General features: G+C 42.6%; 2 protein-coding genes across 2 annotated transcripts in view; both read right to left on the reverse strand.

Annotated features, from left to right (window-relative positions):
• Positions 1 to 3,458: 3,458 nt before the first annotated feature.
• umps (uridine monophosphate synthetase) lies at positions 3,459 to 11,932 on the reverse strand. The gene is made up of 10 exons (XM_061842411.1): positions 11,686 to 11,932; positions 9,908 to 10,061; positions 9,715 to 9,839; positions 9,452 to 9,639; positions 9,265 to 9,362; positions 7,035 to 7,195; positions 6,808 to 6,925; positions 5,561 to 5,736; positions 4,653 to 4,767; positions 3,459 to 4,149 (listed from the first exon to the last, which is right to left on the reverse strand). The coding sequence occupies exons 1-10, from the start codon at positions 11,833 to 11,835 to the stop codon at positions 3,971 to 3,973; spliced, it is 1,464 nt and encodes a 487-aa protein (XP_061698395.1). The 5' UTR covers positions 11,836 to 11,932; the 3' UTR covers positions 3,459 to 3,970.
• Positions 11,933 to 12,829: 897 nt separating this feature from the next.
• fn1a (fibronectin 1a) overlaps positions 12,830 to 19,502 on the reverse strand; it is a 34,647-nt gene continuing 27,974 nt past the window's right edge. The window contains exons 39-49 of the mRNA XM_061841059.1: positions 18,560 to 18,751; positions 18,368 to 18,457; positions 17,539 to 17,647; positions 17,153 to 17,372; positions 16,907 to 17,077; positions 16,380 to 16,518; positions 16,111 to 16,278; positions 15,221 to 15,346; positions 14,899 to 15,005; positions 14,683 to 14,802; positions 12,830 to 13,711 (exon numbers count right to left, since the gene is read on the reverse strand). Coding sequence (XP_061697043.1) covers positions 13,643 to 13,711; positions 14,683 to 14,802; positions 14,899 to 15,005; positions 15,221 to 15,346; positions 16,111 to 16,278; positions 16,380 to 16,518; positions 16,907 to 17,077; positions 17,153 to 17,372; positions 17,539 to 17,647; positions 18,368 to 18,457; positions 18,560 to 18,751 — 1,511 coding nt within the window. The 3' untranslated portion in view covers positions 12,830 to 13,642. The remainder of the gene's footprint in view (positions 13,712 to 14,682; positions 14,803 to 14,898; positions 15,006 to 15,220; positions 15,347 to 16,110; positions 16,279 to 16,379; positions 16,519 to 16,906; positions 17,078 to 17,152; positions 17,373 to 17,538; positions 17,648 to 18,367; positions 18,458 to 18,559; positions 18,752 to 19,502) is intronic.

Here is a 19,502-nt window from a genome sequence, read left to right on the forward strand (position 1 = left end):
CGACGATTATGTCGCGACCTTTGAAGGCCGCAGTGCTCCCGAATATGATTAATGTGTTCTGTTGAGCGTCGGGAGTAGACAAGCATCCACGTGGAAACAAAACGGAAAGGGTGCAGCGGCTACAGCGCCAGGACCAGTTGGGACTGTCGGTCGTTTGCTAGTCGCCGAGGTAACCGCGAAAGGTAACCAGGATACTGACGAGCGTGTTCTTTCCCTTCCGCTGTGTTTAAACAAATATTGACTCGCACGGGCAAATAAGCTTTCAGGTAAAGAATAACGGGGAAGATGGGTTTTCTAATGACGCGCCGCTTATGGTGATTAACTTTCATGAAGAGATTATCTGAACAAACGAGTTGCAGGTTTGTCCAGCCAATGGAAGCCATTCCTGCTGCTTTTTCCAGCAAGGCTAGCGCAAGCATGACCGTTCAAACTGGTTTAAGCAAGTCACAAGTGCACAGATCATGAGTCTGTGGCGGAGTGAATGAAACTTAAACACAAACACTTATTTTGTACTGCGCAGCAGTTGAGTCCATCTTTTTTCAGTCCAACGAAGCACTTTGAAACGGCTTGATAACTGTGACGCTTTTTAATTTGGAGTCAACCAGTCCTCCCTCAAATCTCCCCACTTGGTTCAAAATGCCGCCGCCCGGCTCTGAATTTTTAACTTGGGCTGGATTTTATCCTAGCGGTGAGCAGACCCGAGGGACAACAACTCGGAAAAAAAGTATCTTGTAGTGATGGACGCGTACTGCATCAGTCCGGACGACAGATGGCCGGTGTGTGCATGCGTGCGCCTAATGTTTTGTTAACCATTAACTTACGTGGCCATTAAGTCCATCTCTCGGTTCCACGGCGCTGGCCTGCAGCCGAAGGCGTGATGACGTAGGAAGTGGATGGCAACGAAAAGGCCACCGGTGGGGGAAAAAAAAAAAAAACACCACAGCGCTTGGAAAATGATTATCCAAAAGTCGTGAAGGCTCGGGGAGGTCGCACAGATTAGCATCACTGCTGTCGGAAATTTAATTTTTGTTTGCCGATATAGACAATAGACAATAATACTGCCTTAGATTAGGAGTAAATACACACAAATGTAACAATTTATGATTAAATGAATGTTTTATTAATGTACTGACTAATGTAAATATGGATTATCCTGTTTTGGCCTAATTGCATGATTAAGTTATGTTTATATATATATATATTTGGGGGGAGGGAGACAACAACTTCGACAAACTAGTAACCTCAATCAGCTTCACATGACCTGGATGACTGAGAATCTACACAGATATCAAGAAACAACAAAAATGTTTTCATGTTTTATTATTAATATTTAGTAAGTAAGGTGATACCAGCATAATGGTCAAATTTGCAACTTCCATCCATCCATTTTGGGGCCACAGGTGAGCTGGTTCCTACATTGGCGACATCGGGTGAGACGCGGCGTACCCCCTGGACTGGTTGCGGTCATACTCACATTTACATTGATGAGCAGATTATTCTTTTCCGAGGGGTGGGGGTGGTGGAATAGTGAACAAAGTCATGCTACTCATACATATGCCTTCGTAGAACACCCAAAATGAGATTCGAACGCAGAACCTCAAGACAGACGGCACTACCCCTTCGTGCTTTTATCATTTTTTTACAAATGGCCAAACATATATCTGCGTTCATCTGAGATGACACGCTGTGACGACCCCGAAAGGGACAAGCCAAAAGAAACACACACGTAAATCTTTAGAACATGATGTACTGTACTCTTTTAAAACACACACACACACACACACACACACACATCATTTTGTCAGTCAATAAAATGCATTTCTACTTTTTTCCCTTTTATTATTATTATTTATGAGCACATTGTCATTTCACACATTTGGACAAGTACACGTTAGCTCATGTAAATGAGGTGACATCCTCCGAGGCATTTGAAACACATTTTGCTGCTGATAGTATTTGTTTTCGTGCCTTCATGCAAAACACTTGTTGTCCCCCCTTCCCACTCCCCCCTCGGGACACCGCAGCAACTGGTTTTACAGCTCCTGGATTAACAAGTGTTGATTCAAAGACACGCAGCAAAAGTCCTCTTTGTTGACAAAGGGCAAAGTTTGCGTCTCCAGTCGTCAACCCGTACCTGCATAACGCGAGCCGAACGAACAAAACTTCACCTTCAGGTATTGTACGTGGGGCTCAACGTGAAGCAAATACGGACGCGCGTGGGAAAAGTCCCGAGTGGGACTGCAAGTGCGCTGCAGGGAGGGGAATAGGGGCGAGGTAGGGGGGCGCCCTCCCGACAGCTGGCGTCTCTCTTTGCGGATCCTCTGGAGCCAAGACACATTGGGCCATGTTAGAAGTAAGAATAAAATAAAATTTCAAATATAAAAAAAAAAAAAAGGGGGGGGGGCAATTAGGACTAAGACAACAGCAGCAATACAAACTCACCTTTGACAAGATGAAGAAGCAAGGCCCTGATCATGAGGACCAAAAGATGATGAGGATGAGCTGGCTCTTATTTGCTTTTCACCTTTTGCGCGCACTGACCACTTGTCAGGAACAGGTACAGCCTTTTATACTTCTCTCTCTCTCTTTCTCTCCCTCTCTCCTCCCCTCACGGTGGATGAAAAGCAGAGAAGCTCCTCGGGCAGACACCTGTCGCACGGTGCGTTGCTCTGATCCAATATTGACACAAAGGAGGGTGGGGGTGGGAGGGGTTGGAGTAACACACACACACACACACACTAATTGCCATCCACTGTGCCAGGCAACGTGTGTGTGACCTTTGTGCCCATCCGAAAGCCTCATTGGAGGAATATACTAATGGAAAAAATACCATTTTTTCTACATTATATTTTCAACGTGATTATTTTGTATCATTTGTGCATAAGATGAAAAAAAAATTATTTCTCTATGCCCAATTGAGTCCGTCTGTATGAGGTGTCGATATTGTTATGGTTTTTGTCTAAAATTTCATGCGACTCCAATCTCAGTGTACCACCTCTTTAAATAAAGGTGAAATGAAATGTTTTTGAACACTCAGTTGCAGAAGATAAACGACAACACCAACTTTTTAGTTTGTCAAAGCATATTCCCGTGAAAACTCAATGCAAAATAAGTGATTTTAAGCACACATACCAACAACCCATCATACTACCCGGTTTGGCCTTAAACTAGGTTTTGGAGGATTACAAAATTCATTTAATGCTCTCTGGAGTATATTTCATTCATTGTGCTTTGTATGAGCACATGGTGCGCTATCTGTGTACAGAGCTGCATCACAGCTCCAAGGTTCAAGGTTTGAATCCCACCTCTGCTTTTCTCATGCTACATGGGTTCTCTCTCACTTCCAGAGCTCAAAAACACGTTATTGTCATCGAGAACCCAAAACTGCACACAGTCGTCTGTCTAGTGATCACTTCACACGTACTTTGCTTTTATCGTCAGGAAGGATAACTGCGTGCTTTAATCAACTGTTTTTTGTTTATTACTGACAATGTGAAAAAATGACAAGACAAAAGTAAAAGTAATTTATACGAGTACAATTCCTTCATCTCACTCAAAGTAAACAGTGAGTATATTTGGATCTCTTTGACTGGTAAATGATTATAGCTATCTTTAAAAAAAAAAAATCATCAAAGGTGACCACAAATATACAAATTGGATTATTTTTGATTAAGTGAAGGTATTGGTGGGTATACCGTCAAGTGGTCCCTGGCAAGAAACCAACAATTCATGATGCTGGTAATGTATAGAAAAGTACAGTACAAAAACAAATATTGAAAGAGTAGTGAAATTGAAATGTATCAAAAACAGGTACATTTAGGATAGCAGCTTTTAGGAAATATACCAGTTATGTCCAATTACCACCTCCAGTATGTTGATTGTAGGACGTTGATGTGTATTTTAATCTGTGATGTGCTGATACAAACTAACTCTTGAGTAGAAATCCTGGTCCAAATGTTTCTGTCGAGTATTACTGGGTGCTCAGCCCCATCCGCCGCCTGTACGCCTCCCAGCCCGACTTCCTGTAAGCCTCGGCAGCCTCCAACCTATCTGCCGCCTCAAGGATCCCCCGTCCAACAATGATGACATCAGAGCCCTTGTTGTAGATGACTTCCTCCGGAGTGTTGTATTGCTGGCCCAAAACGTCTCCTGGGGAGGATGAAGAAGCGATAGCTGAGCTGGGGACAGGAACTTATTTTTTGCACCACAGCACCACCTTATGTTTAACAACAATCACTACATCAGCTCAGATAGGGCAAAAGCTACAATGTAAAGTCGCCAGTAGACATCTTATACAACTGTAAACTACGCTCAAAGTAAGTCAAAGCAAATATTAAAATCAAAACCACTTCTTGGAAAAGTGATGATACAACTAAGTGAAAACACCAAAACGTTTTAAGCATAAACGCTCAAAATTAAACTGTGTAACTTACCGTTCCCTGAAAATAACATGCAAATTGTTATATAAACCACGGACAACAAAAGTGAGTAGACCCTGAAGTTAAAATATATGAAAAAAATAAAATAAATCAAGCATTCATGCCCGAAATTGACCGAGGTAAAGTAATTTAAACCTTCAAAATAAGTCAACATACAAAACCTTTTGAAACTACTGAAAACAAGAGCGGGTACACGCCGAAGTGAAAACAGACCTCCAGGCTGCATTTGTACACCAGGGGTCATGTGGATGAATTCGGGCCGCTGACTAATCTTCGAACTGCAGATAAAGCCCATGACAAAGGCCGAATGCTCCTCAGCCATTTTCACCTGTAAAGACACACGCGAGCTGCACTTGAGGGCTAATGAGACAATGTCGCGTGCCTGCAAAACATGCACATATGATGGAAACTTCTTTTTTTTTTTTGTTTACACAAACAATTGGGTCTCTGTGTTGCCTGTAAATCCATCAAGAGTAATGACTTAATTAAACAAGTTTTGCCATACTTTTTTTTTTTTTTTTTGCTTCCATTCAGTGCCCATTGGGCTGCTCCTTCTGTTTGAGCGGCCTGGCCACCTGGGGGCAGTATAATAGAAGCAGCCACGGGGGGCTCCTAATAGCTACTCAATGGTATTTTTTTCGGCTTCTCCCGTTAGGGGTCGCCAGAGCGTGTCATCACAGATGAACGCTCATATTTGTTTGGCACAGTTAAAAGAACATATCCCTATGCAATGTTACATTTTCTGATTACATGTTGCACCACCAAAATAGTTGATTAAAAGGGTTCTAACTTATAATGCCGTAATATAAATGCAATTCATTAGCTCATCTATGGCAATTTGCAGTGTTCGTTAGCATTAAGCTAAATGGACTTTATTAAGGCAAAGCTATGTGGTTGTTTTTAATACACAATGTGTAAATCTCTTTTTTTGTGTTCAGTTTGAAAGGAAACATCCATGGCATCATAGAGTGCTCAGGTCACTCCCATCTCAATGAGTTCAACTTATTTAAAACTAAGACGCATTTCAATTTTTCACAACTATGTGCTCATTATTATTTCCCCAACAGGTGCCACCACTTCGCCGTCAGTGGTTGGACAACTCCTGAGCGAACGATGCTTACCACAGCCTTGGTGTACTCCCCAGTCGCCAGTGAGCCCCGCGAGCTCATCTGCGCAATGAGCAGACAGCCTCGCCCCAGAGGTCTTCCGACAGAAGCGAGGCCGCTCACGACGCCGGGTCCAGGAACCGCATGAGCGTTCACTAAGTGGGCCCATGACGAGATCTGGTACAAGCCACCTGCGAGACATAACGTAATATGGAGTTAAAAAAAAAAAAACTGTTGGGAACTGCTGCAGATTACCGTAATTTCCGGCCTATAAACCGCGACTTTTTTCACACGCTTTCAACCCTGCGCCTTATGCGATGTTGCAGCTAATTTGTAAATTTTTTCTAACGGCCGCAAGGGGGCACTGTAGCGGAAAAGGTAAGAGTGAGACCAGTGGAATAAATGTGCCGACGAAATGACTTTTACTGGTTCGGCCCTGTTAGCGCTGCGCTAGCGTTAAGCGCTGTGCTGGCGTGTTGCTGCCACGTCTCCGTGATTTTTACCTGTATGCTTTTTTTAACCAGCCTTGTTAGTGCCGCGCTAGCGTCTTTCCGCTGTTTTACTGCCGCGTCTCAGTGATTTATGTAATTTTTTTTTTTTTAACCAGCTGTTAGTGCTGTGCTACCGTGTTGCCACTCTGTAGCTGTCGCAGCCGTTTTTTTGTTTTAACCCGCCCTGTTTGTGCTACCATGTTGTTGGAATGTTAAGGTAAGCTAAGGTATTAAAACTTTGAAAACTCCCTCTGTGTACAGTCTGTCTTTGTATATATTTCGTGTTTCAATGTGGATTTCAATGTGGGCACATGCGCCTTTTACACAGGTGCAGCTTAGGTATGTACCAAATGGTATTTCCTTTACAAATGTACTGGGTGAGGCTTATAATGTGGTGCGCTCCGTAGGCCGGGAATTACGGTATGTTCAAAAGATGTTGCAAACAAAAGGAAGGAACAAGAACTAAATTATTTCATTTTAAAATGGACACATTTTGGGAGAAACGTGACGATGAAACATGAACCTTCAGACTCCTGCTTCAAAAAAAATCATGACTTTATTTAACTTTAATCAGAGGCACTTTAAATGACTCAATGTGTTTGTATGTGAGTGGCTAAGAGATAAAGTTATAAGAGAGGGTAAGCCCTTGTGACATTATTTTTCCTTCCTTTTTTCACTTTTGAAAGGTTATACTATAGGTCAAATAAAATCTGGAACAAGTTTTGAAATGAATGAGCTCGGTCTCATTTTGCTGGCATTTGAACTTCTCACCTTCATATTGATGGATGACTGTATTCCCAATGTCAGCGAACTTGCGATCTTCAAAGATGAGGAAGTTGTGCTTTTCAGCGACATCCTGCAGCTTCCGGCTGAACTCCTTAGTGAAGTCCTGTCCCGACAGACCACCAAATTATTTTCATAATTTATTTGTTGTTGTTTTTTTTTTTTTTTTGGAGGGGGGGGGGACAAAATCTTCCTGGAGATGTTTTGGTGACGACCTTCAATATATCCACGTGGGTCTTTAATAAGCAAATCTTGGGACCGAGCGCGTCGGCGATCTGAAGCAGCTCCTCGCTGCTCGTGACGTCCGCAGACAGACAAAGGTTGGACTGCTTTGCATCCATGACTGTCAGCAGCTTTGACACCAGAGGATGAACATCTGCGGAACAGACAAAATCAAAGTAACGTGGAAATATGAAACAAAACAATATCTGAGTGTTTTATTGAAAGGATCAGTGCTGGTCGGCGCTCAGGAAACAAAGACGTCACTCAACAAAAGACCAACGTTTTCAAATGCTATTTAGCCTCAATAACTGGCATATTTATTTTGACCAAATGCAAGTTCTCAAAACACAGTTGACATTGCGTGAAATCAATCATATGAGCCCCTTACCTATGCCGAGAAGCTGGAGAGCCTAACACCCAGGTAGAGCTCCGCTTGTCAACCAGCTGGGCGTCCGTACGAAACCCGCAGCAGACTCTACCTGTTTGTACTCTGCATCTCTCTATTATACTTTTCAGTTGCGTGCGAGAGGAAGGGCGGGTGGCCTACCCGTCCCCCCTGGCGCCGCTACGTTTGTTTCCTGATTTACTATTGACACCTAAGTGTGTCCTTCAGGCTCTGAAAAATATCTTACGCAGCCATAACTGTCAAGACATCCCACAACAATGTTCGTCTTTGGTATGCATGCGAACAAGATAGTGAAACGGTCAAGACGTCTTGACCAGAAAAACAAGTGAGTGAAAAACAACTTATATGCGAAAAACAAGTGAGTGAAAAACAACTTATATAACCATGGTTGCACAATACATTCGGGTATTCAACGGATATGGGAAGCATCACTAATTAACACTCCTCTCACTGAGATAGACATTTTTTTTCTGCTTTTCTTTTTTTGCTGCTCACGTTCAAGCACTCTGCCTATCCAATATACATGGAAATTGTAACAACACAAAATACTAAATGAGAAATAAGGAGCTGCATTGCAAGAGGAACAGAAACATTCTTCCACAATGTGACGTTTTCGGAACATGCCCTTCAAAATCAAGCAGAAATTGAACCCTTGTTAATGTCATCTCTTTCTTTCCTGTCTTACGACGACAAAGCAACTGCGCTGCAGAAGGCCATTAAAGCCCGAGTGCCATCCCTATAAACATTCTAAAATAGATATTGTAAAGAAAAATAAATATATTCACTTATTCACTGCAATATCTATACGAAAAAATAAATATGAGCAAATCATCCATGCGCAAAGTTGCGGAAGTCTCATTCGACATCCAAGTGGTCCCCATATTGGCTGCATCCTCTGTACGTGACATCAAACTTGGACATTCGCCATTGAAAACACGCTGTGGCCCCTACTATGGGACACGAAAGCTCTTTTCAACGAAGAGAACATCTCACAACAGAGTGAAGTGACCGGGGCAATCGTAGCTTATTGTTTTGAGCCATATTTAGATGATATGCGGATCACGGCCAAACCACCTCACCGCCCCATCCACCTCCGCGCAGGAGTAATAAAAAGAAGCGAGCGAATACGACGCCGCGGCCAAATTGCCTCCCCGTCTGATCCACTTCTGCGGTGGAGATGAGCCACCGCGGCTTGGCCTTGTCGACAAGGCTGGTGGCGATCCACAAGGCCTGCGGAGGCAGTCTTTCAGCGGCTGCTGCACGGAAGCTTTCCGATGCGCACATCGGACCATTACACCCCCCACTATTGTTTTTTTTTTTTTTTTTTTTTTAGCAGCTTTATAAACATCTACCTGTCATTTGGAATCCACAAAGCTCTCGTTCTTTGCACCTGTGCAATGCATTTTTCACGACGAACCAGATCTTTTGGAAAAGTATGAAGAGTAAATCCATCGTCCCGAGTGTTGGAACAATATCCAGCAATGCAACGAGCTGTCAGTTTGTCTAACACGAAGGAATAGCGAGGTACTTTCCAGCAGGTAAAACTAGTACAAACAGACGAGACTGGTTGAGTGCACTACTGCCCAGTACGTCACTTCCTGCTTCTTCTCGGGAAAAAAAAATCCCTTGAGAGGATTTCATGGCGGGAGTTACAAAAAGCCATATACGTTAAAATCATGTTTTGTGGTGAAAAAAAACCCGCTGGGTCCATACCGCCTGCGGTTTTTTCATTAATAACACACTAAAAATCATGCTTTTCATGACAGTGGACCTTTAAAAAGAGAAATTGGCATTTTGCACTGGACTGTGTGTCATACTTGGTAGTTTGGCTCTCGCTTCGAAGCTCAGCTTCTGGTTTGGTTCCACATTTTGCTTTTTAGTTGCCGGGGCCTCATCTCCATTTTCTTCCTTGGGTCTGAATAACAGGACGTTTACGCTAAATTCTGACAAATATTGTTCGCCAAATTGATGGACGAAAGTGAAGCACTTGCGATCTCGCTGTACCTGAAAGTGTTGTTGTCCAAGATGAACTGGCGCACGCTGTGGGCCGTGCGCGCGTCAATGCGTCCGGAAGCCTTGAGCACGTCGAGCAACTTGAACATGGAGATGATCGGATGCAGCCTGATGCCCTTCGAAGCCAGCATGTCTACCGCCCCTTGCTCTCGGTCCATCAGCACGATAGCGTCCGTCACCTTTCACGCAAAATCCCCTGATTACGGAATGTCAAATAAGACCGGTTTGTCCAGGAGTTTTAAGTCCGACTGCACCTTCAGTCCTTCTTTGTGCAAGACTTCAACAGTTTCCAAAATGCTCGAGCCGCTGGTCACCGTGTCTTCAATGATGAGGCACGTATCTCCCTCTTTATAAGAGCCCTCCACCAGACGTTTAGTTCCTACGCAAGACGGAAAGCATTTACCCTTTTTTTGTCTTCCACAAAGTATGAAAAACATGACTTCCTACCATGGTCTTTGGCCTCCTTGCGCCTGATGAGCATAGGCAGCTCGTGCGTGGAACAAATAATGGTGGCAATGGGCAAGGCCGTGTACGGAACACCACACAATGAGTCAAACTGGAGACCCTGATCCAAAGCTCTCTGGTAAATTAGCTTTGAAACCTGTAAATGTAGAGAATCAGTGTGATATGAATAAAATGAAGATAGATTAAAAAAAAGTAAAGAAAAGAGCAGTTGGGGCAATGATAGTGTCAATAATCTAAGTGTGGTGGCTTGGGGAAAGTAAACATTTCAAGGGAGAAATGTTAATCATTGTTTTTCAAGACAAAGCAGGTGTTTGTAAATGTCTTACTTTTGTTCAACACAAAAATAAACTGCTTTCATGGACGACAAAGAGAAATGAGAAAAATCTCAGGTTGCGAACAACCCAGTTTATGTACAATTCGGTTCACATCCAAACTTTCATAAATAAATTATCTCGAACTACCGATTATTTTTTTTGATTGCATCTTGGTATGGACAAATGGAAGGATCTATTTTGTGCTTCTAGTCGAGCTGAGTTACAATCATTGACTTCATCCATAACGGATTGCCGTAAACTCAAATCGTTTGCGGTTGGCATGCTGGTCCCCCTCATCCAGCTCATTTTAGTCTCAAGGCACTGAATCGATTGCAACTTGGCCGGTCTGTAAAGGAAACGTTTAGATATCTTGAATGAATGTACGAAATCTTGTTTTGAAATTATCTAAACGTTGTGTATTTAGTAAACAGGTACGCGACCAGCTGGTCGTTCATTGTACAACACGATGGATCTGCCTGTGCTTGTAAGAGAAACTATCTGTAGTACAATGCGCGTCACTAATTTGCATGTACAAGGCTCATTTATTATCGCACCAAAACAAACCGATGATGATGATAACGCAGTCCACAGTCTAAGGTGATATAATTTCACAAATAAGGAAATCCGTTTAAAAATGTTGCAACGTTAATTTGAGAGCAATAGCTGGTGATATCTTACTTCACCATAAGTATAGTTTCACGTGGTAAACTGATCCCATAACCAGATAGTACCAATCGCACAATAGCAGGTCTACCTGTAGTGACCTACGAGGCTGTGTCCCCGAAACGAATAGCTTATCAGACACGGAGAAACTAGATCAAAGTTCGCATACTTTAATGGGTAGGTTTACAATTACGCCGTCTTGTGTGTCACCACCACCCTTAGACCATTCGGATAAATTAACGACAGAAAAAAACTTCACGCTTCACTTATCACCTGTGTTCTTTGACCTCTATGACACACAAGATGGCGTAATTGGAAACCAATGCATTCATAAACGCTTATATTTTTTTGGCAAAAACATCGATAAGGTTATGCATTTTATTGTACAGTTTAACATATAATTTCGTATACGTAAAATAATTTGCGTTTGAAATTAGACATTACAAACACTTTAAGTAAAACGCCACAAACTGATTACTGGATTATCAAAAGAGTTGTTGATGACACCTTTAATAATAATCTCTGCAAAATAGAGGGAAAATCCACTCAGGGGGCCTTCAAAACTACGTTTATAATACCGAAACGAATTTGGATCACGTTTGTTAGTTGGACACAATTTCGTTAATGAAACATAAAAGTAAACCAAGAACATCGTGATTGATGTGCAAAGAAATAAACGTCAGACTCCCATATAAACATTGAGTAAGCATAAAACAGGCGTTCTACGAACAACCGTAAAAGTTTGATTGAAACCCTCGTGGGTGGGGGCACGCACGTGTTTACCTGGTTCAAAAGCGCCGGGTGCGACACGAGCACCCTCAGGTCAATGTAAATGGGTGTCATCAAGCCGCTCTTGAGTTTATACTCCCCGAACTTCACCGCGTTCACATCTTGCAGCTTCAAGATGAACGTGTCAATGCAAACATTAGCCATGTCGTAGCGGATGAGTCGTTCAGCTGCAGGCGAGCTAGCGCAAATCAGCACTACTTCCGCCAAGCTAGAGTAGACCACGAGAACGAGGCAGCTGCTTCCGCTTCCAAGAACTTCAGCGTAAAATAGTCGTGTTCACAAAAGTAAGATTTTTTTTTTAACAACTTAACTAATTAAAAAAAAGGTGATTGAAAAGGAAAAAATGGCACACTTTTCTTAGTGATTCTAGTGTGTGCAGTCCGAGTACATCGCCAAGATGATTCTGAAAAACACACTACATACAGATCAGTTGCAGTACCAACATTGTGACCTGTAAGTGACAGCGTGGTGCCACAGTATCGTCGGAGTTTGGAGTAGGAGTAGTCGTTTGGATAGGTGGGTCTCAATAAATTATCAATGAACATATCATTATCATATTATTAATTCATAATAATAATTATAAATGACAAATAATTACTGTCTAGAAATGTGCAATAACCCATAATAGATGTATACAGCCCACTAGAGCCACACTAAAAAATCTAAAGGCAAGGAAATCTACAATTTAGATTTGATACAGACATTTTAGGGTCTTTTAAGAGGCCCTGTAGCTCAGTGGTTAGAGCACTGGTTTGATAAACCAGGGGTTGTGGGTTCGTATCCCACTGGGGCCTCCACTCCCTGAGAAGGGTTGCGTCAGGAAGGGCATCCGGTGTAAAAATTGTGCCAAACATATATGCATTCGCTGTGGCGACCCCGAAAGGGACAAGCCGAAAGAAACTTACTTACTTTTATGGCACAAAAACAACAAGAACATCAACAACGAAAACATTGCAGTTTTTAGTCAGGCCAGATTATTATATTTGTAATATATTTTCTTTCATCTAAGTGAATGTTATGTTGAAATATTGTACTTATATTGCTTTAGGTTTTGGACTTTGCACCAAACTTTCATCTAGAAATATCCACCAGACTTTCATCTCCCAGAAAATAATAATGAGAAAAAAAACAAGCAAAATTGGATTTGTCAGTTTATTAAAAAGATCCACAGTAGTTCAGTTCGGCACCAACCCATAAAAAAAAGTGTACAACCCTGAAATAGCATTGAACAAAATGCCTGAATAAAAAGGGATAAATAAAAGAAACAATGAAATAAACAAAAAAAGAAACAAAACAAATCAGGAATGAAAATGCTTATCACTGACATTTTCAAATGAGAGATTAAACATTTTTCTTTTTGGTCAGTCAACTTTGGCTTTTTACTCAACTTTACATGCATGAAAAGAGGCAACGTGTGGTGACTTTTAATAGCATCGCACAATTAGCAGTGCTTATCTTTTTTTCTTTTTTAAACAAAGTTTGTTGTCTGCATTCTTGAATATTTACCACAGTCAGACCTGTCCATCCCTTTCATTGCAGAATGACTGTAAAATTTTGGAATACACCCAGACACCAACAAAGATGACGACTTACCCTTTGCGATTTATTGGAACATTTTGTGACTTATACATAGTAGAAAAAGGCCTTGTGCAACAGTACAGTACTGTATGGCATGTTTGTGTCTATTTACAATGTTTGTATGCATTAAAAATTTGTGTTGAAACGCATTCCAACGCAACAATATCTCCTTTGACTAAAGAACCGGCACAAAAATGCGGTCTGGATCTTTGAAAAACGCACAGAGGTTCGCTTGGAAATAGTCTTAAGGCACTAACATGTTGAGGGGAACACTTTGAAGGCACCGATGTGGTAGAAATGTCAAGAGGTGTCGTTATTCTTGAAGAGGGAGTGGTGCTGTAAGGCGTCCGGCTTTATCTTCCTCTTTTCTTCTCTACTTTGAAGGGCTTTGAGCATCCGCAAGTAGTTCGGGACTCAAACATTCAATCGGACACTGGATGTTCTGGAACATCAGAAGAAAAGACAAGGCAAATATGTTTACTGTAGCTTGCAAAGATACCATGATAGGTCACAAAAAGTAACATTAGTGAAATTCTAATGATCTCAATGAAGGTACAAATTAACTTAGTGTGAATTCTGCGCCTTTTTAGTTCAAAACAAAACCATTACCTTGTTTTTCAATAGCTAAAAACACCAAACCCCACTGCCTGATTAAAATGCTTAGAATTAATTGGTCACATTTTCACCCACTAAAATACATTTAGCACTTTGATGCCCCAGTATTGTATAATGGTAGCAAAAAAATGAAACTACAATAAAGCAGATTTGTCTCAAGTGGAAACTGATCACACTTTGTTCCTGATGATGTGAAGAAACCAACATCAAGCAGTTCAGGGGGCCCAGTGTCTACTATTGTCAAAAGATTCATAGAAATGAACACAAAATTGCTTTTTTCCATCTCATACATGTTGACAGAACAACTCTATAAAGGGCTAAAAGTCCCGGAGGTGTGTATTAGCAGACACAGCCAAGTGTCAACTCGCATGCACAAAAACCTTCAGAGGTGTACTGTAATTTCTGTGCCTGCACCACTCGGGCTGAGGACCCCACCGCACTCACCCGAGAGGCAGGGTCGGGACCAAGAGCCCACACCGAAGGGACCCATGGTGGTCCACCGGTACAACCGAGGGGCCCCAGAACCAGCCACCCAGAGGAGGCCTCAGGGGCCCAAGGTAACCCCGCAGCCAACCACCCCCCACCAATCCCCTCCGCCACCCCCAGGAAAGCAAGACACCCCGCACCAAACAGCAGAGCCTTCAGTCAGAGGGCAAGATGTTGCCCACTGTTTCGTGGAAAGGAGGGGCGCTCAACAGTGGAAAGATGGGGGGGCAGCTACAGGGTATAAGAGGAAAGGTCCCACCCAAACCAGCCATCCAGCCACATGCGCTTATATTTTTAAGTTTTGATACTGACCAGTTTGCGTCGGGCGTTTTCTCTGTAGCGGTCAAAGACATCAGAGTGGACAGGCTGAAGAAGATCAGCCTCCATGTGGGTCTGCCCTCCTGGCCTTCTGCAGTTCTCACAACGCCAGCCCTGGGATTGTTAAAATTAAATCAGCCCACAGTCACAAGCTAGAGCTTTAGTCTCCGTATGCACGATTGAATTAGAGCAAGGCACTCGGAAACCCACCTGTTGTCCGCCGTAGCAGGTGCAGGTGCAAATGGCTCCGAGGTATTCTTTCTGCCACTGGTTCCCAACGTGGTACATTTTTCCGTCGTCGTAACACGTGGAGTCGTCTGTTTGTAAAGAGTTGTTTACATTTAATTTGACATCATGAGGAACATGAACAACTCATTCAAGTACTTGGGCTTTCCTTTTCTCACATGAGAGGGGCATTACAGGGAGATACGAGCCTCATTGTTAAAAAAAAAAAAAAAAACATAGCTCTTATATTATAAACTAACGCCTGTGTTATTACATGTCGGTGTACGTGTGGCGTGTCCAGACTCACGGGGTTCACATTTAAATTCTCCTTTGCCGTTGCCGAGGCAGGTGCAGCTCATCATGTGACCGTTCTCGGCGTGGCGATCCCACTTTTCCCCAATTCGGTAGTTGTTGCCGTTGTCGTGGCACCACTCTGAAGAAGAAAGGTTATGGGAAAGATGAAAAGAGGATTCAAAAAATACAATGCGAGGGACTGAGAAGCAGTCACATGTTTAAAAAGACAGCGAGATGAAAAGTACAGGCATGAATTTGCATTGTGGGGAATCAAGTGATGTGTTTATCTGATTCCAGATAATCTAGAGATTGGATAACAAGCTCAGTTTTTGATATTGTCATATTATCTGTTTGGACAATATAAACAACTGAAACAAGTGAAATTGTGGCTGTGTTAGCCCAGTACTGCTTTCTGCTCACGCTTATAAAAATATCATTTTTACACACAGAGCAGAAACACGCCAACATGGGCAGACGGACGCAACTGTGAGACTGCTTGAATTATATGAGCAACCTGCACTTGCAAACGTATCCAGTGTATGAATTATTATTTTCCAGCCTGCCCATGCTGACAGCTCATAACTGCGGCACATAGAATTGTACAATTTTATGGCTTCATTTTGTCTAAGCTTTTTAGGAATTTATAATACGTGTGAGGAATAATGTCGCCATGAAGATTTTCTTGGGAGTCTGATATGGGTAAACTATGAACATATTGCGTCAGTGAAATTGATGTCTCAGAATGCAAATGAATAAATAAAAATGCTTTTCTATCCTGTTTTCAACATTTGTAGTCCTTTTTATAAATTCCTTTTTGGTTCAATCACATGGAATTTTTACTTCCATGGAGTGTTGCTGCCAGTTAGCAAAGCATGCTGGGATGGGTGTTAATAAGCCACTCACTAGATGAATCACACCTAAAATGGCCGCTGCCCAGACCCAGGCAGCGGCACCACAGCTTGAAGCCGGTCTCGGACATGCGCTCCCATTCTGAGCCCACCTCGTGGTACGTGCGCGTGAACGTGTCATAGCACACGTCGCGGTTGGTGGGAATGGGAATGTCGCCTGGAACTAAGAGGAAAGAAAATAACCAAAAGATGTGACTTACATAGTTGATGACAGCATATACGTCCCTACATTCATTTTTAAGGAAACATTTTGGATTTTAATACCTGCGTTGCCAACGGTTACAACTTCCTCCAGCACCTTCTCTTTCGCCCCGCCCCTCATGGCCTCCACAACCACATTATAGGAGGCTCCAGATGTCAGTCCAATCAGAGTGGCGCTGTTCGAGGTGCCAGGAAGACGCATCTATGGGGAAGAAGCGATCATTCATCATTGCCGTTGGTGCCGCGGAGACCTTTTAATTATGTTTGTAAACAATAGGCGCCAAGATACTTGTGAGGAGAAAAAAAGATGAACTGGAACCATCTATTTTTTCACTACTGAAATGTAAATTACAGCCGGTGTTTGTCTCGCTTCAAAGCAATTGGCCTTATCTTTTCTATTGATATTTTACAGATTCAAATGACGGTGGTAAATAAGAAGGCTAAAATCATCATTTGTAACATTTACCCTATTTCTTTAGCGCGCTGTCTTGCTCAAATGTCATAAAGGTCTGTTTTCAAGTCTCTTGCCACTCTTGAAGTATGTGTGACGTCACAGTGAAAAGATCTACAGTTTTTGTGTATTCTGTTACCTGAAAGCCTTGTTCTTCCGTGTGTGTGATGGGATTACATGACACCTCGTACTCGGCGGTGTGCGGGATGGGTTGCCAAGAGATGGTTGTGACTGTCTGCGCTTCTTGGGGCAGCTCCGTCTCATTGTCAGGGAAACCAAATGCAAGCCCTGGCAGCGGTACTTCGCTGACCTGCCCAATGAAAGACACCGTTGAGCTCACAGCTAATGAGTAGAAGAATGAAATGTACAGTAGAAGTCGACACACCTTTACCAAGGGCACTCTGTTTCCATCAGGGCCTGCCACGGGAATGTAGACAAGTGGTTCTCTCAGAATTGGCCTCTGGCCTTCTTCGGGTCCACCATGGGGACCGTGAAGTCCATTATTAGGACGGAGGCTCTGATACTCTGTGTAGATGTGCTGCCCCTGCTGACCTGGCCGGGTCTGGCCGCTCGTACCAGTCAAGTGGACATGGTTGGAGTTGAAGCTAAATGGCCCCCAAAAAAAAAAATAAATAAATAAATAATAAATAAATAAATAAATAAATCAAGTTGAAAGACCCATGCGGGAGAATATGTCCATAAATGTCTTCCTTTATCTTTGGGACTTCATAGACATTCGGTATGTTTTTAAGTGATTCTACAAATTCATACATCTTGTCATTGAAGGACTCTGGAACATCCAAGATGTCAGCGGTGGGTCTATGAGAAACAGGAAGTTGAGGCAGCTCGGGGACCAGTAGAGAATGAGTAGGCGCTGGCTCTGGTTGAACATAGTATAAAGTAAAGTCAACAGAGAAAATAAAAATACACATCAAGTCCAACTCAGTTTTATTGCAGACAAGGTTTGCGCAGTGGTCGTGATGTAGTCAAACAACAGGAAATCCAACCCCATAAACTGCAGAGATCACCAACATGTTTAGTCTTTTTTTTGGTCAGTTAACTTGATGAAAGTGATTTATTCTTTCTGGGTGTCTATTTTAATATCAAAATGTAAAGGAACAATGTAAAATTACACAGAAAACCTGCAGGTATACAATATTTTTAGAATGTATTATTCTTATGATGCCACGCTATAAGATCGGTGACTTTGAGTGTGTGTGGCTTTAAGATATGGGGCCTAGCCTGGTGAGTGACATGGGAGTCATCTAATAAGAGTGTAGAGTTGACTGTTGTGAACACAGGTTAGTGGCTAGCTGTTAACTGGCTAAACATAAACCAGTCTGGACATCAGTTATTTATTTTGTTCCCATTTGTTCAATAAACAGATTGAACGTGCACTGGCTTACCAACTTATTTCTATACAAAGTGGTGCATTTGTCTATGTGAAAAGAATGATTACTGCAAAGCGTTGAGACATATTTTACGTTGCGTTTCTTTGTATTTGACTTTTCGCTTTATTTGATTAATCATTTCTCTCTACATGGAAAACTTGCATGCATCCTGGCATCAACAATTGCGGGTGGATGAATGGTGTACTTACGGGTTCTGGCTTTGCCCTTGAGGGGAATGCTTCTCAAAGTATTTTGCAGGGCAACGATCTTGATGACATATTCTGTTCCTGGTTTCAGACCTGTGAGCAGATGTCAAACATAATATTACTGTCCCAGTCTTTCTATTTATGACCTAGTTTGTCTGTGCTATGTCTGTCAATCACAAGTGAGCCCACACTCACCCTTGATCACGGCGTAGGTCTGGCTTGAGTGGGGTCTGGGGATGACTTCTTGAGGCAAACCACCAGGTTGTTCGAAGGTTACATAATAGCCGGTAACACCCGGACTGCGGGAGCGCTCCCATGAAAAGGAGATGCTGGTGGGGTTCAAGGACGTAAACTGGATATTGGTGGGAGGGCTGACCACTGGTTTGGCTGAAGAAGACAGACATAAAAGAACATGTCAAACAGTGCTCAATGTGTCAATCGTGATCGACCGGTAGATCGCGACGGCGTGGCCAAAAAAAAAAAAGACTTCAACTGTATTTTTCTGACCTTTAGTTCCCTGCGCATGTGCAAACAATGACACAATACGGGAAAACACGCTAGTCAGCGAGTTCCCCCACTATTTTAAGCCCTTGCTTTTTTCTTAAAGTAAAGAAATCTTATCAAACATGAATATGGATGCTGGAGTGAAGAAGAAGACAAAAACGTATCACTTTCATACGGAATGGCAGGCAGACTTTTATTTCCACGATGTCATTTTCAAAGTGCGTTTGCCTCAACGGCCAGTGTAGTGAAATGTGGAGTGGCATTTTCGAACTGTTCACGGCAAATACGTAACCAACATTCCGCCAAAAAGCGAGCCGAGACTGAGAAAAGTGAACGAACTAAAATCCCACTTGGCCGCACTGCAGTCACTTTTCACACATCAGAGTTCAACAGCGAAAGCCACCACCGAAGCATCTTTCCGGGTTCGTCACATCACTGTCAATAACAAGAAGTCCTTCCAAGACGGAGAGATGGTTAAAGAGGCATAGCTGACTCATTGTTCCGACCTTTTAAAAATAAGGCGGAAATATTATCTTCAAAAAAAGTTCTACTGCTGTCAAGGAGTACAGTTACGTGGCACTGTGAAGCCATGGCAGATGTGTGGAAGGACATCGGAGCTTGTGAGTGTGTCACT

This window comes from Syngnathoides biaculeatus, chromosome 14 (assembly GCF_019802595.1).
Source record: "Syngnathoides biaculeatus isolate LvHL_M chromosome 14, ASM1980259v1, whole genome shotgun sequence".
In the NCBI taxonomy this organism is placed as follows: Eukaryota; Metazoa; Chordata; class Actinopteri; order Syngnathiformes; family Syngnathidae; genus Syngnathoides; species Syngnathoides biaculeatus.

What these genes read in the sequence shown, in the direction of transcription:
- umps (XM_061842411.1), bottom strand. Translation starts at nt 11,835, where the DNA reads ATGGCTAATGTTTGCATTGACACGTTCATCTTGAAGCTGCAAGATGTG. An exon ending in CCCACGTGGATATATTGAAG is followed by an intron (nt 6,926 to 7,034) that starts GTCGTCACCAAA and finishes CTGTCGGGACAG; the next exon opens with GACTTCACTAAGGAGTTCAG. An exon ending in AGTCATCCATCAATATGAAG is followed by an intron (nt 5,737 to 6,807) that starts GTGAGAAGTTCA and finishes TATGTCTCGCAG; the next exon opens with GTGGCTTGTACCAGATCTCG.